General features: G+C 46.2%; 1 protein-coding gene across 3 annotated transcripts; it reads left to right on the top strand.

Moving 5' to 3' along the window:
• The first annotated feature begins 432 nt into the window (after positions 1–432).
• On the top strand, positions 433–26,416 carry LMAN2L (lectin, mannose binding 2 like). Of its 3 annotated transcripts, XM_044918589.1 has the most exons (9): positions 433–675; positions 1,891–2,009; positions 5,231–5,348; positions 6,120–6,202; positions 19,388–19,420; positions 20,488–20,649; positions 20,739–20,853; positions 24,579–24,698; positions 25,031–26,416. In XM_044918589.1, exons 1-9 carry the CDS (start codon positions 438–440, stop codon positions 25,171–25,173), a joined length of 1,131 nt encoding a protein of 376 aa, XP_044774524.1. In that variant the 5' UTR covers positions 433–437; the 3' UTR covers positions 25,174–26,416. The 3 variants fall into 3 exon arrangements, with proteins under 3 accessions (XP_044774524.1, XP_021556837.1, XP_021556836.1); XM_021701162.1 differs by lacking the exon at positions 19,388–19,420; XM_021701161.1 differs by lacking the exons at positions 433–675; positions 1,891–2,009; positions 6,120–6,202; positions 19,388–19,420 and adding an exon at positions 2,921–2,970.
• The last annotated feature ends 1,237 nt before the right edge of the window (positions 26,417–27,653 follow it).

The following is a 27,653-nucleotide window of genomic DNA, read 5'->3' as shown; positions in this document are numbered from 1 at the left end:
TTTTTAAAGATTTTATTTATTTATTTGACGGGGAGGCATAGTGAGAGAGGGAACACAAGCAGGGTGAGTGGGTGAGGGAGAAGCAGGCTTCCCGCCGAGCAGGGAGCCCAATGCGGGGCTTAGTCCCAGGACCCTGGGATTATGACCTGAGCTGAAGGCAGACGCTTAAGGACTGAGCCGCCCAGGAACCCCAACATTTTTATCTCTTTAAATTTACTCTAGAACGCAGAGACAAAATGGAAATCACTACGTCTCCCAGCAGGCCTAGTGGAGTGAGGACAAATGCAAATAAAGGAGGCCAGGCATTAGGCCACGCCCCTTTCCTGGGTTGGCAAGGCAACTGATACCGAAGCCAGCCAATCGGTGAGATGCTCACCTGCGGGGGCGGGGGCTCGGGGAAAGCCAATGGGACCCGGGGCAGATGGTTCCCTGGGCTAATGGTTAGGGCTGCGGGGCGGGCTTTTAATGAAGGGACGGCAGTGGGAAAGATGGCGGCGACTCTGGGATCCTCTGGGTGGTGGCAGCGGTGGCGGCGGCGTGTGTCGGCTCGGAATGGGTCCACGATGTTGCTCCTTCTCCTTTTGTTGGGATCTGGGCAGGGGCCACGGCAAGTCGGGGCGGGTCAAACGTTCGAGTACTTGAAACGGGAACACTCGCTGTCGAAGCCCTACCAGGGTGAGGCGCCCGGGGCGAGGTGGTCGTGCACGGGGAGGGCTCCGGGACCTGAGCTCAGCGGTAGAGACCGGGGGTGGCGAAAGGCTTCGTGGCCCTAAGGAAACTGCGGGCGGTGGGTGGGGGCCCACGAGGAACGCCGCGTTTGGGAGCCACGGGTCCAAAGGGCAGGGGTCAGCTCTTCCCCGCCCCCCCCCCCCCCCGTTTTGGAAGTTTCCAGCAGGTCGAAGCCGGGCTCGGATGCCACTAGCGTTAGGCCTGGACAAAGAGGAGCTCGAGTTGGACAGGAGGGATGTGGGAAGGGATAGAGCTGCAAATGGTGGGTAGTGATTGAAGGCCACTGGCAAAGAGCCGGTCTCCCGATGGAGCTATGGATGTGCTAGAAATGAAGCAGGAGGCAGAACTGGGATAGAACTTGGCTGGACTGAGAAAGAAGATAAAATTCTGTTGCCGGTTAAAACACCTGTTTTCCAGTTCAGGAGCCCTGTTGATGAAGGAGGCTGGTTAGCTTTGCTCTGTTTAGGGTTCATAGGCTCTTAGGCACGGCTTATTGACCAGAAAATTTATATAGTTAGCTACAGAGAGGACCAAATCAGTGCAGATGGCTTAACTCAACACAAGTCTGTTTCCCCACTGGAGTGTGGGACAGCGGACAAATACAAACTCAAAGTGCAAGAGTGTATACACGGCTGCTAAGGGTGATCATTTATTCCCTCAGCAGATATATCCAGTGCCTCATCCATGCTGTCTCTGCTATTACTGTGGATTGTACAGACACAAAGTTCTCACTTGCAAGAGGCTTATAGCCTCTATTGGTACTGGGAGAAGTACCTTCACACTTGAATTGTTTAAAGAAAGAATGTGATTAAGCCCCAGAGGCCTGAGAGTCAAGCTCTTTTTGGTAGAACTGGGGAAATTTTTTTCTTTTCTGGTGCTAAAATTTACATATAAAATGGGAAGAATGGATCTGAGCTATGGTTATTGAGGCATGGATAAAGTGATAGCTCTGATGTGCTCTGGGGTCTTCATCTGAGAAGCGCTTTGTGAAAGAAAGCTGTCAAGATGGTAAAGATTTGAGATTTATGAAAGACAGAAGGTAGGAGATCGAGTGTCGTGAAAGGGAGAAAAAGCTGATGACTCCAGCTTTAGGAGGGTCCGTGGTGGTTTCAGAATGGGTTGGTGTTGAAGAGTGTGAACTGATCTACTTCCTCCCCGTAGGTGTGGGCACAGGCAGTTCCTCACTGTGGAATCTGATGGGCAATGCCATGGTGATGACCCAGTATATCCGCCTTACCCCAGATATGCAAAGTAAACAGGGTGCCCTGTGGAACCGGGTGGTAAGAATCTTTCTCCCTCCTGTGTTGGTGACCCAAAAAGCCCTAAAAAGTTTACCAGTGGCTATTTTACTGTTTATCCCCAGTGCTCTGTCTTCTGTGGATATCAAGGATTTTCATTTCAGAGAATATGATGACCTTCATAGTGAAATCAGATATGTAGGGAAATGCTCTCGATTGCTCCAGTTATAGCAAATAATCCATTTTGATTGTGTTTTCTGAAACATCTTTTTTTTAAAGACTTTATTTATTTATTTGATAGAGAATGAGAGAGCACAAGCAGGGGGATCGATAGCGGGAGAGGGAGAAGCAGGCTTTCTGCCGAGCAGGAGCCCGATGCAGGACAGCACCCTGGGACCACGACCCCAGCTGAAGGCAGATGCTTAACCAGCTGAGTCACCCAGTTGTTTTCAACACCCACTGTGTTTTCTGAAATGTCTTTAGGGGCGCCTGGGTGGCTCAGTCGGTTGAGCGTCTGCCTTTGGCTCCGGTCATGATCCCAGGGTCCTGGGTTCGAGCCCCGCATCGGGCTCCCTGTTCAGCGGGAAGTCTGCTTCTCCCTCCCCCACTCCCCCTGCTTGTGTTCCCTCTCTTGCTGTCTCTCTCTCTCTGTCAAATAAATAAATAAAAAATCTTTAAAAAAAAAAATGAAATGTCTTTAATTCCTGATTGACCTGGTAGTATTCTTGGAGGTTAACAATTTAACTCACATTTAATTATTTTGTAAAGTGGAAGACTGCTCTTTTAAATTTATCCTAAACTTCATCCCAGTATCTCCCTTGTTATTTCACTTTGAAGAGTCTAATTTTAAATTTTATTTTCATGTGAAAGCCACTTTGAGCCCCTTGGTCATTTTATTTGTCCTTTTCTGGACCTTTTCTAGCTACATTGTCTTCCTTGAGGTATGGCGGCAAGAAGTGAATGCAGTATTCCTGGTGTGGCTGCACTGTGATTTTGTACAAGTGTAAGATGATGCTTTCTTTTTGGTTTTCAGGGCTCTTTCTAAATCTTCTACAACCACTTTACTTTTGGGAATGACCTTGGCATCCTTTAATACTTTCTCTTGGGTTCTCATAAGCTAAGAACTAAACTTTTTCATGGTTTTTGATTCACAGCTTTTCATGGTCATAGATAAGTGAACCTCAGCAAAGAGAACAATTTCTTTTCCCTGTTCATTTTATGTGGCAGAGAATTCTAACAGAACAGAGGGGTAAGAGAAGTGTCTACATGAGCTTCTTAACCCAGATTGTAGTGTTGAACTCATTCTTGGACAGAGTACAGGGCGGTGTGTTCTGGTAGAACAGGCAAAGGGGCTGGCAGTTGACAGACTTGGGTTCCAGATCTAGCTGTATCACCGACCCACTGTGAACCCTCGCTGTTACTTAATTTTCTCATTGCTCAGTTTCTCCATCTGCCAAATGAACTTCGTAATACCTTCTATGTGCTCACTAGGGTTATTGTGAAAATAAGACAATAGACATGAAAAGCTTTGGAAAGTTAAAATGGTTACAGAAGTGTGTGTTGTTGCATTATGCATCTGTTATAAGTTTCATTGATGGGGGTCTCAGGTTAGTAAATGATTAGGTCCAGGGCTAGATGCTTTGCTGCTGTCTTGCTAGCTGTCTCTACATAACTCTTTTAGCAGCAGTTCTAGTTTAGGATCTAGTTATCCTGCCCTTTTTCAGATTCTCTGATACTGTATTTTTGTTGTTATTGTCGTCTGACTATCAGAATGAGCTTTGGAGTTGTTTCTGAGTTATTTGAATAGGATGTGGTTCTCAAATTTGGCTGTCCATTGGAGTTAATGCCTGTGGTCATGGGGATTTTTAAAAACCCCCTAGGTGACTCTTATGTACAGCCAAGTCTCAGAAGCTCTGTGAGACACAGCCCTGAGCAAAGGCGTACGGCTCTGTGCTAGAGGAAGCCAAGGATAAGTGGCAGACACCCCTTGGCTCAGTGCGAACCTCTCCGGCCCTGGCCTCATCCCAGGGGCAATAATACCTACCCACTGGCTGTGGGGCAGCTTCCTGCCACGGAAGTTCACCCTTGTCCTGAAATCTAAGTGAAACAGTAGAAAGAGGAGAACCCAGAATGACAACACAGGGACTGGGCTCCTCGGGGTAGGGTAAGCTTTCAGAGATTGCGGGGTTCTTTGGTGAAGTCAGAAGTAACTTCACCCCTTTCATTTGACTTTGTGTTCCTAATACTAACACTTCTGGGAGATTTCCCAGAAATGATCTAGCAATATGTTGCTCAGGAGCTGGAACAATCTGTTAAAGATTCTGGGTGAATCCTGTTGGCCTATATGCTCCTCATTCCCTTCTTTCTTCATAGTGACCTTTAATCAGGAACCTCTCTAAGCCAGATACCTACTCTCCTCTCTCCCTGAAAGTGTTCAGCTATTTAGAGCACTTAACCATCCACTTACCTCCTTCTCCATTTTTCCAAGCTTTTGATACACAGTTAAAGAAAAAACCCCAAAGAACAAACACAGGAGTCTGATTAGTACCCACCTCCTTAATGTTTTTCCAGCAGAGGCTGTCCCTGTGATGGGGATGGTGGTGTTCTCCTTTGGTGCATTTATGCTTCTTGGCCATGGGCATGAGGTTTTGGGGGACTGTAACTTTCCCCTTCTTGGGGAATTCTGGCTTGCTCCTTAGCTTGGCATAGGGTCAATTCTAGCTAATTAGAGTTGTTTACACATCTGCTAATTATTCCTGGAAACCTTTGCATAATGACTTAGCTTTTCTTTCTTTCTTTCTTTTTTTTTTTTTTTAATTCTTTCGTAATGAATGAGGCTTTGACCTTTCTTGAAATCCAGGCTTTTTAGAATCTGTCAGAGGGGTGATCTGTAAGTTGCAAATGAGTGTTAATTCAGCCACCTGTACTCTATAGGCTGAGAGGCTTTCCTGTGAGATCACAGTAGTCTAATTTAGCAGTCTCTTGTCTTTTCCAGCTTTGGAGTACTGTCCTGTTTCTGTGGGAGATATTGAAGATCATTGGGAGGCTTATTCACTTTTCATATTAAATATCATATGCAGCTGGACAGCTCAACCTGTTTAATTTTATGAAGCAAACACTCAGCAAGTCCTAGATTTCAGTTTCAACCCTTCACGTCGTGTTACCTGAACTTAGGTTTTCCAAGTCTCCAGACCGCTATGAGGGCTTGAGGGGGATTTCACGTTTCATGCTCTTCGCTGATCCCAGTGTCTTTTTCACCCTAGCCATGCTTCCTCAGAGACTGGGAGTTGCAGGTACACTTCAAAATCCACGGACAAGGGAAGAAGAATCTGCATGGGGATGGCTTGGCAATCTGGTACACGAAGGATCGGATGCAGCCAGGTATTGGGACCCCGGGTGCTCTTGTGTGGGGTGCGACAGGCCTGCTTTCTCACGTGCCCTCTTTTTGAGAAGCATCCGTCCCCACAGTGCCAGCAATTCTCCCACTCCCTTGATGTGTGCGGATGAAGACCAGCCTGTCTCGTCTCTAGAATGGGGTCTGAACTTGACTCATCCTGGGGCGAGATCTTGCTTATTAGTTCCTTCCGGTTTCCCTTTGAGGCCAGAGGGGCCTGTCGGCTGGGTGAAAGTACTGGCTCTCCGGAACAAGGGTGATTGGGGGAACTGACTTCTTCTGAGCATGCGCAGTGAACGGTCTCAGAACTAACTCCTTTAGTCAGGAGTTGCGCGGGGGCCGTTGCTCCGAGGACGTGGCAAACTCAACCTGATTTGACCTGATCTCTTTTGCAACGAGAAGTGGAGCTTGGGAATTCAACTCTCTCTCAGGGGCATAGTTGTCACCAGGCGTTCGTGAAGCAGAATTCTTACGGGGCGCCTTAGCAATCGGTTTGGACCAGGGAACAGGTGTAGTGTTAAACAGCATTGCAGTGGGCTTCTCTCTTCCCCTGCCCTCAACAGCAAACAGCTACACACTTTACTGGGTGCTTGTTACAGGCCCTGCACGTCGCTGGGTGCTTTTACATATGTTTTCTCATCTTAAAGAGAGGCCTGGGAGTCAATTGAATTTTACTTTTTCCTCCATCATAGTGATGTGTTATTCCTTTATCAACTCTTGGCTTTATTTCATGTTCATCATCTGTTCTCTCTCTCTAGGGCCTGTGTTTGGAAACATGGACAAATTTGTGGGGCTGGGAGTATTTGTAGACACGTACCCCAATGAGGAGAAGCAGCAAGAGGTAATGGCAAGTGTCAGAGCTTAGGTCAGCTGCACTGACATCACAGTCCTTTGCCTCAGGAATGTTCATGAGGGAACAGGGGATAGAAAGTGAGGGGTTTGATTCTATGTTCTTCATCAACTGAACTTGAAAAGTTAATATCCTTGTCAGAGTGTTCTAGAGAGAACCGTTTATGGTGTGCACAGTCCTTTGGGAATGGCTGTCGTGATTGGGGACTTTTTCTTCAGTGTTAACAGTGTTCTCTTGTGCACATTAGGTAGCTGCTGGAATTGAGCATGCTTGGCCGGTTGGTGATTTGGCTCCTAGGCCCGCACCTGAACAAGCTGAATTTATATAACACAGCTCCCCTGACTTAATAGATCACCACTGTGCTCTCTTCTGCAGCTTGCTCACTCTGTCGAGCATCCTTTTCTTCTTCCTGTTTTTAGACCCAAACAGCAATTCTGTTCTCCTGTAGGAAAGGTTGTAAAAGGAAATTGACGGAGTCTCAGCATTTTGTTGCAATCCAGTTTCTGGCTGTTGGCAGAAGGCTCTTGCTTTTTGTTGGCTGACCCTAGGGTTCTTTAGCATTTTCTTATACTGCCAGCAGGTTTGTATTCTTTGTCTGATGGCCCTGCCATCAGATGCTGGGAAAGTGGTTATGACAGGTTGTTGATGCATATCCTTTGGCTAAATAATAGCAAGAGGGGCGCCTGGGTGGCTCAGTTGGTTAAGCGACTGCCTTCGGCTCAGCTCATGATCCTGGAGTCCCGGGATCGAGTCCCACATCGGGCTCCCTGCTCAGCAAGGAGTCTGCTTCTCCCTCTGACCCTCCTCCCTCATGTTCTCTGTCTCTCATTCTCTCTCTCTCAAATAAATAAAATCTTAAAAATAAATAAATAAATAAATAAATAAATAATAGCAAGAAAGGCAGGATTAAGGATGGAGACAGAACTCACTTTATTTTTTCCCTAAAAGCTTTTTATGAAAAATTGCAAACTTATTTAAAAAATAGGAAGAATATATGATCGTATACGCAACACCCAGATTCAACAGTTTTTAGCATTGGGCACAGAATTCACCATCCAGAGGTGGAACTGGAGACCTGAGTTTGGAGAATAACTTTTTGTTGTAAGACAGTTACAGAACAGCTTCTCTGTGTTGCCTCTGGGCTCCTCCTCACTCCACCATACATTAGGTGCTTTCTAGGTGGCGGGAGTTAGTGAGCAAGACCAGCATGGTCCTTGCACTCAGGAGCACTAAGGTGTGAGATTTCTTCTGGGGGAACCATGGGGCGCTGTAGAAGACACAGAGGCGTGTTGAACCTGGAGTGGGACAGTGTGGTAGCGGTGGTGGTTGGGGAAGACTTCCTCCAGGAAGTGACATTTACACTGAAGTCTGCAGAATTAGGAACCAGTGTGCCATGCAGAGGGGAAAGCATGTGTTAAAGTGATAAAGGGAGAGAAGGGATCAGAGAGAGATGATGCTAGAAGGAAAAACAGAGCCAGCAGTCTTGCCATGTTGCACAATTTCAGGGGCCACCATTCCCATTGCATTCTTTAGTATTTTTTTTTTTTTTTTTAAAGATTCTATTTATTTATTTGAGAGAGAGAGAATGAGAGACAGAGAGCATGAGAGGGAGGAGGGTCAAAGGGAGAAGCGGGCTCCCCGCCGAGCAGGGAGCCCGATGCGGGACTCGATCCCGGGACTCCAGGATCATGACCTGAGCCGAAGGCAGTCGCTTAACCGACTGAGCCACCCAGGCGCCCCCTGCATTCTTTAGTATTAACACTGTTCCCTGTTGGCCAAGTTGCCTGGCCCCTGAGATTGAGCGGTGTCTCCTTGGGTGGTTGGTGGTTTGGCTATTTGGACCGGCACCAGGGCCATCTGAATGTACGTGACTCATCCTCACCATGCACACTGTGGGGCCAGATTCTGAAGTTAGGTGTTCCTGTTACGGAGTCTGGGCTTTATCCTAAGGGAGTAAGTGTTATAAAGGATTTTAATGAGGAGAATGTCATGACTAGGTTTGCAGTCATGCTGAGGAAATAATGGTAGTTAGAGATGCATCTGAGTAAGAGGTACGGGCTTTAGGGCTTGACTGGACTTTTAAACCTGGCTCTCTGCTTCTTCCAGAAATAAATTGTTCAGATTCTCTTAGCTTCCATTTCATCATCAGATAATAGTAGTTCTCATTTAAGAGGCCAGATCTGATGGGCTTATTTTGTAAGAAGAGTAGATGTTAATCAATAAAATTAGTTTCAGTTGGTAAAAATTGGGACTTCTTTTCTGGCTAGCTGTTATGGTTCTCACTCCCAGCTGTACATTGGAATTACCTGAAGTGCCTTTAAAAATACTAATGTCCAGGGGCGCCTGGGTGGCTCAGTTAGTTAAGCGTCAGACTCTTGATTTTGGCTCAGGTTAGGCTATCAGGGTCGTGGGATTGAGCCCTGTGTCGGGCTCTGCGCTCAGCATGGAGTCTGCTGGAGATTCTATCCCTCCCCCCATCTCCCCTCCTGCCCCCGCTCATGTGTGCGTGTGCGGGATCTCTCTCTCTCTCTGAAATAAATAAAATATTTTTAAAAATGAAATAAAAAGGGGTGCCTGGGTGGCTCAGTCGTTAAGCGCCTGCCTTCGGCTCAGGTCATGATCGCAGGGATCTGGGATTGATGAGCCCCGCATCAGGCTCCCTGCTCAGCGGAGAGCCTGCTTCTCCCTCTCCCACTCCCCCTGCTTGTGTTCCCTCTCTCGCTGTGTCTCTCTCTGTCAAATAAATAAATAAAATCTTAAAAAAAAAAAAATAAATAAAAATGAAATAAAATAAAATAAAAATAACTGATGTCCAGGCCCCAACCTCAGAGAGTGTAATTCTGTTTGTCTTAGGTGCAACGTAGGCAAACTTACTTTTTTAAAGCTCTCCAGATGAGTGACATGTATAGCCAGGATTGGGAACCCCTGGACCAACATGAGGTCCTTGTTTCCATATTAGTTGTTTACCTGTTTAACACATTTGTTTATTAAATGACATTTAAGAAAACTAATCAGAGTGGTTTCTGTTTATTCAGTGGCCATTATGTGCCAGGTACTTTACAAATATTGTCTTAATCCTCATCAAAACTCCTTAGAGTTAGTATTATTTCCCCCCATTTACCAATGAGTACAGAAGCTTAGAGAAGCGTCTTGTTCAAGGTAACAGCCAATATAAGGTGGAGTCAGATTTTGAACATAGGTCTACCAGATTCCAGAGGCTGTGCTTTTAATTATGATGCTCTACCTCCTCCCATCCATTGTTTCTTCTGCCAGGTTGATTTCCTTGAGAATGGAGACATTATTATCATGTCATCTCCTATGTAATTTCAGTTCTTAGAGCTTATATTCAGTGCAGAGAGTATAGAAAAGGTACGCCTTTCTACATTCCAACAACCTGGAACTATTTTAGAGGGTAAAATCAAGTGTGTTTTGTGGGCGGCATGGTTTACTTTGATATCGTACATAAAGGTGCCAGGTGTTCTTTCCAACACTTGTACATGTATTATTTACTTGTAACAACTCTTTGGGGGTAGATATTATTGTCATCTCTACATTATGGATAAGAAACTGAAGTGCAGGAAGGTTAAAAAATTTGTCAGTGACACACAGGTAGAGGATTTGCTTCCAGCCTGCAGTCTCAGTATTTCGCTTTATTATTTTTGAGTACATGAGAAGAGGGTGACAAATATGGTACCTTTGGAAAACTTGCAAATGTCACATAGAAAATGTGCTGGACTAGGAGAACAGGCCTGGCGGGAGGGGTTATGGAACAATTCATCAAATCCCTCAAGGGAGTGGAAAGTGTTTCTCTGGTTTCTCGTTTCCTCGTCACTAGAGCACATGACCTTGTTGCTCAGCTTGCTTGCAGCCACATTTGTTCATGAGAAAATATGGGGAGAATTCTAGCAACCAGTAATGCATCTGAGAAGGGGGTGAGGGAGTTCAGTTTAGGCTTGGCTCTCTGAAATCAGGACAGATTGTTAAAAGTTACATAACCTCAGTTTCCCTGTCAGCAATAGAGGAATTGTAGTTCAGGTGAGTGAGTCAAGAGTTTCACTATTTGGGAGTGTAGGGTACTACCTGTGCCATCATGAGGTTGACAGGTCATAAGTGGTTGTTAAAATGACAGTGGAAGAAATAGGAAATCTGGATAGAGCCGTAACAGGAAACGAGATTGAATTAGTAATAAAAAATGACTCACAAAGAGAAGCCCGGGTCCAGATGGCTTCACTGGTTGATTCTTTCAAACATAGAAAGTAGAGTTAATACCAGTTCTTCTCAAAAATTCTTACAAAAAATAAGAGAGAGAGGGGCGCCTGGGTGGCTCAGTCGTTAGGCGTCTGCCTTCGGCTCGGGTCATGATCCCAGGGTCCTGAGATCGAGCCCCGCATCGGGCTCCCTGCTCTGCGGGAAGCCTGCTTCTCCCTCTCCGACTCCCCCTGCTTGTGTTCCCTCTCTCGCATTCTCTCTCTGTCAAATAAATAAAATAAAATCTTTTTTTTTTTTTTTAAAGATTTTATTTATTTATTTGACAGAGAGCAAGCAGGGGGAGCAGCAGACAGAGGGAGAGGGAGAAGCAGGCTCCCCGATGAGCAGGGAGCCCGATGCAGGGCTCGATCCCAGGACCTGGGATCATGACCTGAGCCGAAGGCAGACGCTTAACCAACTGAGCCACCCAGGCATCCCAAGGGTGCAACTCTTAATCTCAGGGTTATGAGCTCAAGTGCCATGTTGGGTGTGGAGCCTACCTAAAAAAAAAAAAAAAAAGGAAAAAAGAATAAAGGACAAAAACCATATGATATATAAATAGATGTAAAAAAAGTATTTGAGAAAATGTAATATCTCTTTATGGTAATAAAAACACTCAACACATTAGGAATAGAAGGGAACTTCTTCAACCTGATAAAAGGCATCTATGAAAAACCCTCAGCTAACATCATACTTAACTGTGAAATACTGAATGCTTTCACTCTAAGATCAGGAATAAGACAAGGACATCTGTTCTTGTCACTTTTTCTTTTTTTTTTTTTAAAGGCTTATTTATTTATTTTAAAGAGAGCAAGAGCATGAGTGGGAGAAGCAGAGGGAGAGAGAATCCCAAGCAGACTCTGAACTGAGTGCGGAGCCCCATGCGGGGCCTGATCCGCGGACCCCGAGATAAGGACCTGAGCCGAAACCAAGAGTCAGACGCTCAACTGACAGCCACCCAGGTGCCCCTGTTATTACTTCTATTCAGCATTGTACTGGAGGTTCTAGTCAGGGCAGTTGGGTAAGAAAAAACATCCGGATTACAAAGAAAGAAGTAAAACTATTTATATAGATAACATGATGTTGTATATAGAAAATCTTAAAGAATCCACAAGAAAACTACTAGAATAAATGAATTCAGCAAGGTTGCAGGATACAAGATCAACATACAAAAATCAATTATACTTCTGTATGCTGGCATTGGAGAGTCAGAAAATGGAAGTAAGAAAACAATTCCATTTATACTATTATGAAGAATAAGATACTTAGAAATAATTAACAAAAGTACACTCTGAAAACTATAAAATACTGTTGAAAGAAAGTTAAGACCTAAGTAAATGGAAAGACATCCTATGTCATGGATCAGAAAACTTAGTATAGTTGATCCTTGAACAGTGTGGGTATTGGGGGCACTGACCCCCCCCCCACACACACACAGTCGACAAGCTGCATATAACTTTTGACTCCCCCAAAACTTAACTACTAATAGCCAACTGTTGACCGGAAGCCTTACAGATAACAAACAGTTGATTAACACATTTTGTGTGTTATATGTATTGTATGCTGTATTCTTACAATTAAGTGGGCTAGAGAAAAGAAAATGTTAAGAAAATCATAAGGAAGAGAAAATACATTTACAGTACTGTCTTTGTATTTAAAAAAAAAATTACATGGAAGTGGACCTGTGCAGTTCAAACCCATGTTGTTGAAGGGTCAACAATATTGTTAAGATGATGCTCCCTGCCTTGGTCTCCAGATTTGACACATTCCCTATCTATCAGAAGCCTAGCTGGCTTCTTTGCAGAAATTGACAAGGTGATCCTGAAATCAATATGGAAATTCAAGAGAACTGGAATAGCCAAAATAATATTGATAAAGAAGAGCTATGTTGGAGGACTCACACTTAACTCGTTTCAAAACTTAATACAAAGCTGCAGTAATAAAGGCAGTGTGGTACTGGCATAAAGATAGACCTATAGATCAATGGAATAGAATTGAAAGTCTAGAAAAGTCCTCACGTTTATGATCACTTGATTTTTTTGTTTTTTTTTTTTTAAGATTTTATTTATTTATTCATGACAGACAGAGAGAGAGAGAGAGAGGCAGAGGGAGAAGCAGGCTCCCAAGGAGCAGGGAGCCCGATGCGGGACTCGATCCCAGGACCCCGAGATCATGACCTGAGCTGTAGGCAGACGCTTAACCATCTGAGCCACCCAGGCGCCCGATCACTTGATTTTTGATAAGGCTGTCAAGACAATTCAGTGGGGAAAGAACTGTCTTCAACAAATGGTGCTGACTCAACTTGATGTCCACATGCAGAGTAATGAAATTGTCCCCACCTCATACCATACACAAAATTTAACTCAAAATGAACTGGAAAACTAGGGGCACCTGGGTGGTCAGTCATTAAGTGTCTGCCTTCGGCTCAGGTCATGATCCCAGGGTCCTGGGATCGAGCCCCACGTCGGGCTCCCTGCTCAGCGGGAAGCCTGCTTCTCCCTCTCCTGCTCCCCCTGCTTGTGTTCCCTCTCTGGCTATGTCTCTCTCTGTCCAAAAAAAAAAAAAACCAAAATGAACTGGAAAACTAAATGTAAAAGCTAAAACTATACAACTCTCAGAAGAATACGTAGGGTTAATTCTTTATGACCTTGGATCAAACAAAGGTTTTTAAGATATGACACCAAAAACAAAAGCCACCAAAAAAAAATAGATGAGTTAGACTTCATTTTTTTTTAAAGATTTTATTTATTTATTTGAGAGAGTGACAGAGAACATAAGCAGGGCAGAGAGGGAGAGGGAGAAGCCTTGCTTCTCCTGATGCAGGGCTTGATCCCAGGACCCTGGGATTACGACGTGAGTTGAAGGCAGACGCCCAACTGACTAAGCCATCCAGGTACCCAAGTTGGACTTCATTAAAATTGAACACTTGTGCTTCGGGGGCAGGCACCTGGGTGGCTCAGTCAGTGAAACATCTGATTCTTGATCTCAGCTCAGGTCTTGATCTCAGGGTCATGAGTTCAAGCCCCACCTTGGGCTTCACACTGGGCATGGAATCTACTTAATAAAAACAAAAAAACAAAAAAACAACTTGTGCTTTAGAGGACACCATCAAGAAAGTAAAAATATATACCCACAGAATGGGAGAAAACCAATGAAAATTGTGTATATGATGAGGGACTTGTTTTTATATATTCTTGATATAGTTGTAAAAAAGACAACCCAACTGAAAAATGGCTGGGGTGCCTGGCTGGCCCAGTTGGTGGAGCATGTGACTCTTGATATTGGGGTTGTAGGTTTGAGCCCATGTTGGGTGAAAGGTTACTTAAAAATTATTTTTTATCTTAAAAAAAATGACCAAAGGATCTGAGTAGGTATTTCCCCCAAGAAGATATGCAAAGGGTGGATAAACATGAAAAGATGTTCAACGTCATTAGCCAGTAGGGACATACAAATCAAAACCACAATGAGATACTATTTAACACCCACTTGTGGCTATTTAGTCATAGCTAAAATAAAAAAGACAAATCATAACAAGGGTGTGGAGTAATTGGAACTCTCATACACTGATGGTGGGAATGTAAAATGGGGCACTTATTTTCGAGAACAGTTGGTCAGTGCTTCAAATGTCTAAATACAGAGTTGATATCATCCAGCAATTCCATTCCTAGAAGTATATACCCAAGAGAAATTGAAATCATGTCTACACAAAAAGTTACATGAATGTTTATAGCAGCACTATTCATAATAGCCAAAAAAATGGATATAACTCAACATCCTATCAACTGATGAGTAAACAAATATATAAAAAAGATTTTATTTATTTGAGAGAGTGTGTGTGTGCGCACGTGAGCGGGGGGAGGGGCAGAGGGAGAGAGAGAGAGAGAATTTCAAGCAGACTCCCTGCTGAGTGGGGAGCTCCACGCATTGCTTGATCTCATGACCCTGAGATCGTGACCTGAGCTGAAATCAAGAGTCAGATGCTTAACCAACTGAGCCATCCAGGTGCCCCAACAAAATTTATATTCATTCAATGGAACATCATTCAGCATTAAAAAGAAATGAAGCATTGATAGGTCCTCCAATGTGGATGACCCTTGAATACATTATGCTAAGTGAAAGAAGCCAGTCACAATTCTATGATCCCATATATACGAAATGTTCAGAATAGGCAAATCTATAAAGACGGAAAGTAGATGATGGAGGTGGGCGTGGGGAGTGACTGCAATGGACACGGTTTCTTTTTAAGGTGATGAAAATATCCTAAAATTAATTGTGGCAAATCATAATCTTAACTCTGTGAATGTACTAAAAAAGCCATTGAATTATAGACTTTAAATAGGTGAATTATGTGGTATGTGAATTATGTCTTAGCATTGCTATTAAAAAAAAGATGATTGAAACATGACCTGATCATCTTTTCTTGGCAATGTGAAGTCATTGGCTGATGGTTGTCAGTTTCTCATGAGAACCCAGATACTGGTGGAAAGTTGCAGGGCACTCAGTAGCATTGGAGCAGGGATGTCTTCCTTCAGTTGAAGTCAGAGTATGATCACAAGAGGCTTTCCTTGAAAGAGCACAGAAGTGCAGCCCTTTGAGCCTTGGCCCTCATTCTTCCTGGTGAGACATTTATTTGGGTCTTACCCCAGGAGGCAGAAATAGCTGGTCGGAGATCAAGCCAGCTTAGAAGTCTAGTTTGTCTAGTCTATGAGGTGATGACTGTTTTTTTCTCCTTGAAACTGGAAGAAACGGGGCACCTGGGTGGCTCAGTTGGATAAGCGTCTGCCTTCAGCTCAGGTCGTGATCCCAGATCGAGCCCCGTGTTGGGATCCCTGCTCAGCGGGGAGCCTGCTTCTCCCTCTCCCTCTGCCCTTCCCCCTGCTTATGCTCATGCACACTTTCTCTGTCAAATAAATAAATAATTTAAAAAAAATAAAAAAATTAATAATATGGTGCTATCCTTTTTAAAAACACATTCTCTCAAGTGAGGAAGACACTGATCCCTCTTGGTCTCTTTACTGTTGGCAGAAGGAATCTTTGCATCAGTAAAGGAATTCCACAGCTCCTTAAATTCTCTTGTTATCTTCCAGCTTGGATATGACTTAGTTTTTCAGTCCTAGGTGAGGCAGTGTTTTCTGAGAGAGAGACTCCTTTGGAAACTAGGTCCAGAGAATTTTGGCAAGTTATCTAGATGTGATTAAACATCGAGACTGAGCTGCATTGAGAGCTAGGTTTTGTTTTGTTTTTTTTTTTTTAAGATTTTATGTATTTATTTGCCAGAGAGAGAGAGTGAGAGCACAAGTGAGGGGCGGGGTGGGGAGCTGCAGGCAGAGAGAGAAGCAGGCTCCCCGCTGAGCAAGGAACCCGATGCGGGCTCGATCCCAGGACCCTGAGATCATGACCTGAGCCAAAGTCAAGAGTCCGATGCTCCACCAACTGAGCTACCCAGGCGCCCCTCTTTCCTTTTTTTTTAAGATTTAATTTGTTAGCGCGCATGCGCACACGAGCTGGGGGTGGAGCAGAGGGAGAGAGACAAGCTGACTCTGTGCTGAGCGCAGATCCTAACATGGGGCTCAATCCCATGGCCCCGAGATCACGACCTGAGCCGAAACCAAGAGTCGGTTGCTCAACCGACTGAACCACCCAGGCACCTCTTCCTTTCCTTTTATAAAATCTGGAACCATTCTCCAATATTTCTGTGTTTCAGGTTATATTAGAGACCTAGGGCTTTTGTTTTGTTGGTTTCTAACAGTATATATTACTCACTTTTCCATATTGATTTGAGAACAGTGAAGCATAGAGATTGAGCCAGGGTTGTGGGGCCAGACTACCTGGCTTCCAATCCTGGTTTTACTATTTAAACAAGTTTTCTTACCAGTGCAGTGGGGATACTGATACTACCTCTTAGGGTTGTGAGAAGTAACTGAATGGGTATGTGCACATTACTGACTACAGTGCCTGGCGCAGAGTAAGCGCTCCGAAAATGCCAGCTATTCTCGTTCACACCACTAAATGCCATTCCCAGGGGACGCTTTGCAGACTTGTTGGCAGTCGCTGTTGTGGCTCTATTCTCTCCCTCCCCTCTCCTACTCTCCTTGTCTTTATACCTAGGTTCCAGAGAGCAAACGTGGCCAGCTTCCTCCACGGCACTATGCCTTAGGTTGGAAAAAACAACTCTAAGAGAGTGGCTCCTAAATGCTGGTTCATGAACTAGTATTGGTTGGTAACGAGTTTCACTGATCTTTTTTTTTTTTTTAAGATTTTATTTATTTATTTGACAGAGAGCACAAGGAGGGGGAGCGGCAGGCAGAGAGGGAGAGGCAGGCTCCCATATCTCATTCATCTTCATGACCAGCCCTGCGAGCTAGCTCTGTATTATTCTCCCTGCTTACAGGGAGAAAATGGAATCTCGAGGAGCTAATGTAATCCACCCAAGGTTGTGCAGCTCTGAGCATATACCTGCAGTTAGAACCCAGGTCTCTCTGATTACCAAGGCCGTGTGGGCTCCTTTTTCTGTCTAGTGGTTTACAATTACTTGTGTGCTTGGGATCTGTGGGATTTTAGCATAGGATCCATAAGTCCACAAGTTCATGGGTCTCTCTTCAGTCAAGATAGGTTTAAGGTATAATTTTCCACATAGAGGGTTTTTTTTTTTTTTTTTTAAGTGGCCTTGTAGTACAAAAGTTTGGAAACATTTCTTCACTCTACAGGCAATAATCATTTGGACAATAGGTAGGAGTGCCTAATTTTTAGTGACTCTTAAATTAGGAATGAAACTACCACCTTGCCCGAGTCTGAGGGAATCTTCAGCCTTTGGTTCTAGTTATATATAGGCTGCTTTCCAAGGAAAGAAAATGAGCTGCTCTGTGAAATTAGTGGCTTCCCAAGGAACACTTAAGAACTCCTGACTGGGCATGGAAAATAAGAGGGCATTTAAAGACTTACTACGAGTGTGAGGTGAAAAGTTGAAGGCCAAGTCACGAGTTGCTGAAGTCGACAGATTCTGGCTCCAAAGCTGTGGGGTGCTGTGTCTGGTGTAGTATTAAATTTGGCCGCACATTACAACTGTCTGTGGTGCTTTTTGAAAAATACATGATCCTGTGTCCTGCCGCCCCCGCCCCCCTGACTCTCTGGCTGAGGGACCCACATGTGATTGCAGCTGGAAAGCTCTCCCAGGAGATGCTGGGGACCAGCTTACCTCTGGCTCTTACCGGATAATCGGATGCCTCACCAGCCTTGGGAATAGGAAGACTCTGATGGGTTAAGGACAGTTGTCCCAGGCACTTTCCTGAAAGGTGCAACGTAAACTTCTGACCATGCGTACTGGGTTGACAAATGAGCTACCCAGGGCATTTTTAATCCCTTCTTTTCCCTAATTGTTGACTGAAGTTATATGCATTCTTGTCAGAAGCCATTTCTGCACATTGCTTGACAACAAACTAAAAATTCCCTTGCTCTAAATGATAGTTGTAGAAGAGGAGTGTTGGAATTGGATCACCCACTGATTCATTTCGTACCCTTCTGTAGTCCTATGCATATTCCACCAGCGGCGTAGGAACAGAGCAGTGGGGGGGGCTGCTCTGAGGCTTGCCCTGTACTTCTCACCGTGGCTTCTAAGGCCCAGTGTGATCTGGCTTGTGCCGAAGCTCACACCCTCCTCTCCCTCACCGGCTGTGTTTCAGACACTGGTGTCTCCTTCTGGTCCTCGAATATGGCCGACCTCATGCTTCTTACACCCGCAGATCTTCTGGTGGCTCCCTCCAACGATGGAGGCCTCAGCTCAGGTGTTGTCTCCTCAGAGCTGTTCCCTCATCAGTTTATCATGTTACCTGTTTTATTTTCATCAGAGCATTAGTACTCTCTGAAATAGTTTTTTTTTTTAAGTTTTATTTATTTGAGTAGTCTCTGTACCCAACATGGGGCTCGAACTCATGACCCTGAGATCAAAAGTTGCATGCTTTTCCGTCTAAGCAAGCCAGGCACCTCTCTCTCTGAAAGAATTTTATTTACTTATTTATTGTCTGTCTCTTCCATTCTGATGTCAGCTCTATGAGCCCCCAGCATCTGGAACAGTGCCTGGCTCCTAGTAGGTGCTCACTGATAGAAGAAGGAATGTTTTGGGCTCTCTACCCTCACATATCCTTCCCATATCTCATTTCTGAGCTTGTGTAGGTATCTCTTGTTGCTAGTAGCTTAGAACTGTAGCAGTAGTCAAAGCTAAATATCCTCGAGCCTCATGATTTTGCTAAATCTGCCATGCTGCAGTGTTCCCACGGAGCTTTTTCCTTGCCCACATGTAGTAGGTTAGAATGACAACAGCTATTTGGAAATATATGTCCATAAGGTTCAATTAGAGGGTAAATGATCCCTTTGGATTAGAGTTAACTTTATTGTCTCTCAAGTGGTGGGATTTTTATCCTTTGGGCAAGAGCTTATGCTGAGATCCTGGGCAGTAAACGCCATCTTGAATTTGGAAGAATTTAGCCCTATTTGTCAGTCCTGTGTCTCCCCTTGCTACAGAAATACTATTGTCTGGGTACAGACAAAACAGGTGGCCTGGCCTTCTGACTCAGAGATATAAGCAAAGTGGGGCCTTCTTGGACAGTGTAACGCTGTGTGTTTTATGAAGTCTCTGAAAGCCTTAGAGAGGTTTTCCTATTGGGCCCCTTTGAGAATCGGGTAGTAACAGACCCTCTCCTTAGAAAACATACAAGCATCTACCTGTGCACATAGTTTTGCCTGTAATTTTGAGGGGTGTGAGGACTTGCTAAATGCCCTCCACGGATCCTATAGTTCTGTTTGGGGATTTAGATCGGTTTGCTCATCCACCACAGCTGGGTCAAAGCTCTTCCATGGCTGTTTCTTTCTGACCTGGTCTCCTGTCTTCTGTGTCCTCTCTCGTTTTTATAATAACCTGCTGGACCCTCTCAGGCCCAGAAGAGGCGATATTCTCCAGGCGTCCAGGTACTTAGTCTTGACCCACCATGGCCATGCCTTACTCCCTATGTGTCCATCTACCATTTGCTCCTGTTCACACCCATGTGGCTGTTTTCTTGAGAGTCACCAGTCTCTGATTTTAACTGCATCTCCACCTTGCATGTTGACTGTTGAGGACAATGAGGAAGTCACCAGAGAAGTGGCATGTGTCATGTTTCCTCTCCTTTCATCACCCTGCCTCTGCACCGCCTCGGCACTATGCTGGTTCTTAAATGGTCAGCCCATCATTTCTGAGGACGAATTCGCTCCTCCAACTCTATTGGAGAGACAGGGCCTCTGAAGTAGTGGGGAGATGGGTGGCATATGTGGAAGCTTGTAGTGGGAGAACCTGCCCAGGGTATTACGGGGAGAAGTTATGTGTAGGTGAAGCTGAAGCGGGCTGGAAGGTCTTTCGACTAAGAACAGTCCTTGTGGCTGGAGAACACCAGCCAGCAGCCTGGTTCTGGCAGTGCTGTTTCTGAGTCCTGATCCATTTAGCATCCATCATATGCTTATAGGATTTGAGGATTTGAAAGGAGCTATCCGGAATGGAAAGATTTCCCTGATCAAACAGGTATTTTCAAAGTACCTGCTATGTGTAAAACGCTTACTTGGGGGTGGGGGAAGGGAGGTTGTGGGGGATGGAAGGTGGAGACATACAAGTATAGTGATTTTTTTTCTTTTAAGAAGTTTACATAGCAACTGGGGAGATAGGTATATATACAGAAAAAGGAAACCACCAGTCCTGGGCCGTGTATGGATGTGAGTGCCAAATAGTGATCTCTGGAAGGATTCGAGTCCAGACTCCAGAGGAGCCATTTCAGGCCCACCCCGGGTTGGTAGCAAGGAGGATTCCTGAAGGCAAACAGAGAGGTCAGTTGCTTTCTGGGCCATCCGAGTGTGCGCTCTCAGGAGCTGCTAAGGATGAGGCGGAGTGGTCGTCTGGTCTGCTGGAAGGGGCTCAGCTTGTATGTGCACAATCCCTGTTGCTGTTGGTACGGGCGTCCCTAAGAGCGCTTCCTTACTGTCCTCTGTTCTTTCTTCTGCTTTCCCAGCGGGTGTTCCCCTATATCTCAGCCATGGTGAACAACGGCTCCCTCAGCTATGATCATGAGCGGGACGGGCGGCCCACAGAGCTGGGGGGCTGCACAGCCATTGTCCGCAATCTGCACTATGACACCTTCCTTGTGATTCGCTACGTCAAGAGGCATTTGACGGTGAGTCCTCGTTTTCTGGACCAGTTGGTGGTACGGGCTGCCTTGCACCTGCTTTCGTGGCCCTGATGTATCTTTTCTTTTTATTCCAGATAATGATGGACATCGACGGCAAGCATGAGTGGAGGGACTGCATCGAGGTGCCCGGGGTCCGTCTGCCCCGGGGCTACTACTTTGGCACCTCCTCCATCACTGGGGACCTCTCGGGTACTGTCACGCGCACTCTTTATTTGTCCTGACTGAGGTCATGTCTCAAGAGCCGGGCCTTAGTGAGGCTTTTCAGAGGGGAGAGCCAGACAAGCAGAGCTGTGGGAAGCGAGTACCCAGACTGTGCTGCTCTTCTGGCGTTCTGGTGTCCTTCAACGCCCCCTCCCTGGCCCGGGCCGAGGCTCTCCTAGTGCAGTTGGCTCTAGGAGACGGTTGGTGCTAATGGAAAGCAGGGTCTGCGTCTTCATCAGGCCAGCTCCTGTAGCCCGTGTTTGGAGTTCTGTGCTTTGCGATGTCTGGTGCCCCTTCTGCAGTCTGGTTCCTTCCCGTCCACCTCCTTGAGGGCCGCATTCCCCTTCTCTTAACAAAGCTCTTCCTTGAGTTCCTTGACTCTGCCGTCCCCCTTCTAACTGCCGCCCCTGGGCCCTGTTTGTGCTCAGACTTTTGAACGTGTCGTGTGTACAGGTCCTCTGTGTCCAGGCCGCAGGGGGGAGGGGTAGAGGGAGAGGGAGAAGCAGGCTCCCCGAGGAGCAGGGAGCCTGATGCGGGGCTCTATCCCAGGACCCTGGGATCATGACTTGAGCTGAAGGCAGTCACTTAACCGACTGAGCCACCTAGGTGCCCTGTTGGCATCTTATTGTTATGCAGTGGATTGTTGAAAATGGCTGAGGACAGGGGCGCCTGGGTGGCTTAGTTGGTTAAGCGACTGCCGTCGGCTCAGGTCATGATCCTGGAGTCCCGGGATCGAGTCCCGCATCGGGCTCCCTGCTCGGCGGGGAGTCTGCTTCTCCCTCTGACCCTGCCCCTCTCATGCTCTCTCTCTATCTCATTCTCTCTCTCAAATAAAATCTTTAAAAAAAAAAAAAAGAAAAGAAAATGGCTGAGGACACATTCCAGTTGTCCCAGCCTTTGATGCCCCTACATTGTGAGGAGCATTGCCCCAGCTTTTTATCTTGTCTCGTGGCTTAAACAGTCCTGACAGCAAAAACATTTTTCTAATTGGAGGCTAATCTAGTTTTTTCCTATCGGGGTCTGCTAAAGATTCTAAGAGTCTAAGCAGCAGTAGATGCCATCCTACTAATAGAAATGGTGCTTTTCCTTCTTTGGGAAGGAACTGAGGGTCACTTATCTGGAGCTGGGGCAGCCATCTTGCCACCAGCTGGAGGATGAAGATCACAGAAGAGGGTAGAATGGAGAGAATCACAGAGAAATGGTGGACCAGGGCTTCTGGTGCACCATGCCTGGAGCCATACAGAGGTTGCAGTTGGAATAATCCTAATACGTGAGGTAGTAATTGATGGATTTTCACCCCATATACAAAAATTCTAAGTTTTTTGATTCAAAGGATGTCTATGTAGGTGTGAGGAAGAAAAAAGTGGGAACATGATATAGTTTCTCTCTTCTTCTGCCAGAAGTCAAGACAAAGCGTGCTAGGAAGACACAAGTCAGGAAGGAGTTTGGGGAATGAATGGTTGAGGGGTCCCCAAATTATTACTCCAAGGTAGAGTTCCTCAGCTGAGAGCAGAAAGGGCAGAAAGTGCCCTGTGCAAATCTGTTTTGCACTATAGTGTTGCACTGTGAGGATCACAGTTTCCTTTGGGCCTAACATAGGTCTTTTTTTTTTTTTTTTTTTTAAAGATTTTATTTATTTATTTGAGAGAGAGAGAATGAGAGACAGAGAGCATGAGAGGGAGGAGGGTCAGAGGGAGAAGCAGACTCCTTGCTGAGCAGGGAGCCCGATGCGGGACTCGATCCCGGGACTCCAGGATCATGACCTGAGCCGAAGGCAGTCGCTTAACCAACTGAGCCACCCAGGCGCCCTTTTTTTTTTTTTTTTTTTTTTTTAAAGATTTTATTTATGGCCTAACATAGGTCTTAGAAGTCAACTAGAAGAATGATCTAGAGCCACACTATCCGATATAGTAGCGACTAGTTACAGGTGGCTACTGGACACTTGAAATAGGGCCATTCCAAACTGCCATGTGCTGTAAATATAGAATACACACCAGACTTTAAAGACTTAGAAAATGAACATAAAATGTCATCCGTGGGGCACCTGAGTGGCTCACTCGTTAAGCGTCTGCTTTCGCCTCAGGTCATGATCCCAGGGTCCTGGGACTGAGCCCCACATGGGGCTCTCTGCTCAGCGGGAAGCCTGCTTCTCCCTCTGCCCCTCCCCCTGCTCGTGTTTCTTTTCCCCTCTCTTTCAAATAAATAAAATCTTAAAAATAATGTCATCCATAATTTTTATATCATTTGCATGTTGAAATGATAGTTTTTTGAATATACTGGGTTAAATAAAATATATGTTAAAATGAAAAAAAAAAATAAATGGCAAGAAATCCAGTCTGTAGTAACCAACCTGGTAGCCATGAGCACCCCTACCATTCAGATTTGTGGTCTGTTAATACCAGTTCCTGCTAAAGGAAACAAGAGCTTCCTGATGCCCGGTCTGAGGTAGGAAATGGACAAGCTGGGAACTTCCCAGGAAAGCAAGGAAGATAATCAAAAACTTCTGGGTTCATGTAAAAGGGCTCAAGAGCCAACTTGAATAGGCTCCCACTGGAGAAAGATGGGTTGTGTTGAGCATCTCTAAGAGGTACAAGTTCAATGTCTTGCAACACATCAGATATGTTTGAATCGATGAGATTATAATGACACTTTAAAAAGAGAGGAGAAAAGGGGTGCCTGGGTGGCTCAGTTGGTTAAGAGTCTGCCTTTGGCTTAGGTCATGATCTCGGGGTCCTGGGATTGAGCCCCACCTTGGGCTCCCCGCTCAGCAGGGAGTCTGCTTCTCCTACCCACTGCTCCCCCTGCTTGTGCGCTCTCTCTCTCTTAAATAAATAAAATCTTAAAAAATAAAAAGAGAAAAAAAATGGAGTCCCTAATTCCTTGATTCTTTCTCTAGTAGTTCTTAGTGAGATTCAGGGTGACAGTTACAAGAAGCAGCAGAGAATTAGTCATCGTCCAGAAGGGCAGTGTGTGCCATGCCAATATCCATGCCCTGCTCATGGCCCATTAATCAGCTGCCATGAGGCCCTTTCCTATCTTGCGCGTGTTGGCCGCATGGAGGGGAAGTGGTGGTACCGTGTCCTTTCCTCGCTGTGCTCCAAGGTTTTACATACGAGGTGGGCTTTAGTGCTTGCATGATGTCTAAGTTTTTTAACTATACAGGTAATGCGTGCCTGTTGATAAAAACTTTAAATCCTGAGTAATGTAGAATATTCCCTGTTCCCTATCCTTACTTTCAGATGAAAGAAAACAGAGGTTTCCATTATTTTTTTCAGTCACTGCTAGTGGGGCACATGGCTGGCTCAGTTGCTACAGCATCTGACCCTTGATTTCGGGGTCGTGAGTTCAAGCCTCACGCTGGATGGAGAGATTACTTAAAAAAAAATAATAAAATAGGGGTGCCTGGGTGGCTCAGTCATTAAGCATCTGCCTTCGGCTCAGGTCATGATCCCAGGGTCCTGGGATCGAGCCCCACATGGGGTTCCCTGCTCCGCAGGAAGCCTGCTTCTCCCTCTCCCACTGCTTGTGTTCCCTCTTTCACTATCTCTGTCAAATAAATAAAATCTTAAAAAATAATAATAATAATAAAATAAATTTCTAAAAAAACCCAAAGTCACTGCTGATGAGCTGTAGATCAGAAGCTTGAACCAGGATACTCCCAAGATCCCTCTTTTTGAGGTGGTTTGGGTCCTCCTGGTGCTTTTTTCCTTTAGATAATCATGACGTCATCTCCCTGAAGTTGTTTGAGCTGACGGTGGAAAGAACCCCAGAAGAGGAGAAGCTGCATCGAGATGTGTTTTTGCCCTCGGTGGACAACATGAAGCTGCCTGAGGGTGAGCGTAGGGGATCCCGGGAAATGGTCCCTGTGGTTGGGGAGGAGGTCACTGTGCCTGGGAGTTCTGAGGTGACTTGCACCCCAGCCTGCTGGGCCGTCTCCTTTCTGTGTTCTTCCCCTGAAGAGCATGGAGCACGCGCTCCTGCCATTCCAGCGGTCTCCATGTTACAGATGAGCAGTTTGCTCAGTTTTTAAGTTGAGGCACCTGGCAAGGGGGGCATCTGTCTGCCCTCTGGCTCCCAGAAATGAGTGTCAGAAACTGGAGACTTGGATACCTTCCCGACTGGGGGGGCTCCCTGCTTCTGACTTGCTTCCCTCTTGTTTCCTCAGTGACCGCCCCGTTGCCACCCCTGAGTGGCCTGGCCCTCTTCCTCATCGTCTTCTTCTCGCTGGTGTCTTCCGTATTTGCCATTGTCATTGGTATCATACTGTACAACAAGTGGCAGGACCAAAGCCGGAAGCGTTTCTACTGAGCCCTCCCGCTACTTCCGCCCCTGTGGCTGTCACTGTGAGCCAGCGCTGGCCTGAGTGTCCAGCCGGCCGGGCCTTCTCCAGTCTCCAGCAGCGGGTCAGGGACTCTGTTCTCTCACTGGGGCTTTGAATGCAGGGATACTGCATTGCCATGGTGATCCATGGGGACATCTCGCTGGTTCCGGAAGCCCACCTACCCCAGGGCAGTGCTGCTGTGATGTGCCTTTCCCTGCAGTCCTTCTACTTGGGAGCTAAGAGGGACGGAGAGAATATATACGGTTCTGATGCCAAGATCACGAAAAGAATTTCATAACTCAGGCTGCCTTGTTGTTGGACTCTGAGGACCCTTGTGCTTCATTTTTAAATCCGCAGAGAACACAACACGGATAACTCATACCTTCCAGGCATCCATTCGTCGGATTTTGCTTTTCGTCCAAGCCTCTGTCCGCCTGAGGAATTTCCCCTGGAAATCTGGATGGAAACTTCTTCCCTGTGTTGCCTTCTCCCTCCACTCATTGCTCTCTCCACATGCAGCCTGAGCTGGAAGAGACATCTGGATGCCACTCTTTTGGAGCCTGGGGCTGCAGAACAAACTGATGTTTCACTGACCCTTAGTCAGGTGACCACAGGGAGAGGGCTTTTCGCTTTGGCTCACTGCTCCAGCCGTTGTTCTTTAGCGTGAATCTTGGTTCTGTTAGTTTGTGACCTTCCCAGTTGATTCCTTTAGGCCCTCAGTCAGGTTTGGCCGAAAGCTGGTGTGCAAGTCAAGAGAAGCTTGTACGACTTCATGGTTGCCAGGGGCGTAACTGGGAAACTGACCAGCTCCATGTTTCGACACCAGAAGCAACAGTTGCCATGTGATCTGACCATGTGTGGAGATGCTTCTGGACTCTGGAGCCTGCTGAACTGCATGTTTGGTGTTTATCATGACTTTTGGAATCCCACCTTAGTGTTCAAAACGTGAGGCTTCCTTTTTATAGCCTCGGCTTGGATACTCCCCAAAGAGGAAACTTGGCTTCTTTTTCTTAATGGATAAGAAACAGTTGCTGTTCTCCTGTTGCAAATCTGGGAGCAATGGATGCTCGTCCTCTGTGCCTGGAAGAGATCATTGTCATCGAGCAACAGAGCCCGAGTGTCCTCCTCTGTGGGTCAATCCTTATTCCACTGCCTTATCTGACAAGGGGTCCTGTGCTGCTCACCTGTCTGCCCTGTGATTAAATTGGCCAATAGACCAGTCTCCCTGGAGGGCCTGGAGCTCTGAGCTCTCCTAGTCATGTACTTCTGTAGCCTAAGGGAAATTCTTAAAATGGCTGATGGAAACCAAACATGAGCTTCCAATTCAGTGTCCTTCCTTCTAGGGGTGGTTTTGGGAGGAGGTCTGGCCTTCTTACTGAGCCCCAAGCCTGCCAGCTGTCGCCTTGCCTTCTTCTCAGTTGGGAAAGCCCTCAGCTCAGCCCGGAAGGAAAGCAGGTCACCTCAGCTGCGTATAGGTTTCTGTCGTGTTGGGCTCTCTTCTGTCCCTCCCATGTGCTTAAGTGAGCATCATACGCTGTAGTGCTCTCCTGCAGGTTCGAGTAAAGTGGGATCCTCCTAAGACCTTCCCCACAAGAGCAGAGCAGCTCCAGCGTACCAGAGCACAAGCTGTGACCCGGAGCTTGGCCTTAGCACCACTTAGAACTGACAAAGCAAATGGCTGTTTTGTCTTTTTTTGAGCGCAGGGGGAGATTGGCTAGACCCCTGTGGTGGGAGGACCTCGGTGGGCTCTTGAGATGGTCCAGGCAGCGGTGCAGGAGGAAGGGGTCTCATCGTGGGGGAGGGTATGTGTGTGTGATGATTGAATTTATGAGTTTTGTGCGATTCCAGCTCCTGGGCTCCTTGTGGCTTTTGAAAGAGGACGGGGAAGACATGAAGTGCAGCCCCCACCCAGCATGGGGCCAGCCTTTGAGAAATGTGTGATGCAAGGAAACTGTCTAACTGAGCGTGGTAGGTCCTGCCCTAGCTCTTGCTTTTTGTTCTTAGAAACAAGTATTTCCCATTGTGAATGGGACCAAATATTGTTCTGGGCCCTGTAACCCCAGGCGTGCCCTCAAGGAGGGAGAGGTCTGGTCTGTGGTTGAGGCTCTTTTGTACGTGCACAGTAGGGGTGAGGGCAACGGCCTTGGCAAGCTGCTTACCCCCACATGAGCCATTTCTCTCCTCACAGTCCCCCTTTCCCTTGGTTTCCCTCCGACTTCAGAGCCTCTTACAGAGGAAGAGACCCTGAAGACTAGAGGTGGTGTATAAAGATGACGTTGTTCCCTGTCCTCGTGAGTCTTGGCTTTCATGGTTTCTTCAATCCCCCCCAATTACAAGGTGGCTCTCTGTGACAAAATTTGTTTACTTCAGTGGGAAAATGACAACAACAGCTCTGTCCTTGTTGGAAGTGGCTTCTGAACAGAACATGCCCCTCATTGCATATGTCCCCGAAGCCCCCTGTCTACGT

Source organism: Neomonachus schauinslandi, chromosome 10 (genome assembly GCF_002201575.2).
Source record: "Neomonachus schauinslandi chromosome 10, ASM220157v2, whole genome shotgun sequence".
NCBI lineage: Eukaryota > Metazoa > Chordata > Mammalia > Carnivora > Phocidae > Neomonachus > Neomonachus schauinslandi.
Note: the sequence above shows the minus strand (reverse complement) of the source record. Positions and strands in the feature narration are given on the sequence as shown.

Coding starts and splice junctions, on each gene's coding strand:
- LMAN2L (XM_044918589.1), top strand. CDS start 438: ATGGTTAGGGCTGCGGGGCGGGCTTTTAATGAAGGGACGGCAGTGGGA. Junction 19,421..20,487: donor GATATTCTCCAGGCGTCCAG/GTACTTAGTCTT, acceptor CTGCTTTCCCAG/CGGGTGTTCCCCTATATCTC. Junction 24,699..25,030: donor CAACATGAAGCTGCCTGAGG/GTGAGCGTAGGG, acceptor TTGTTTCCTCAG/TGACCGCCCCGTTGCCACCC.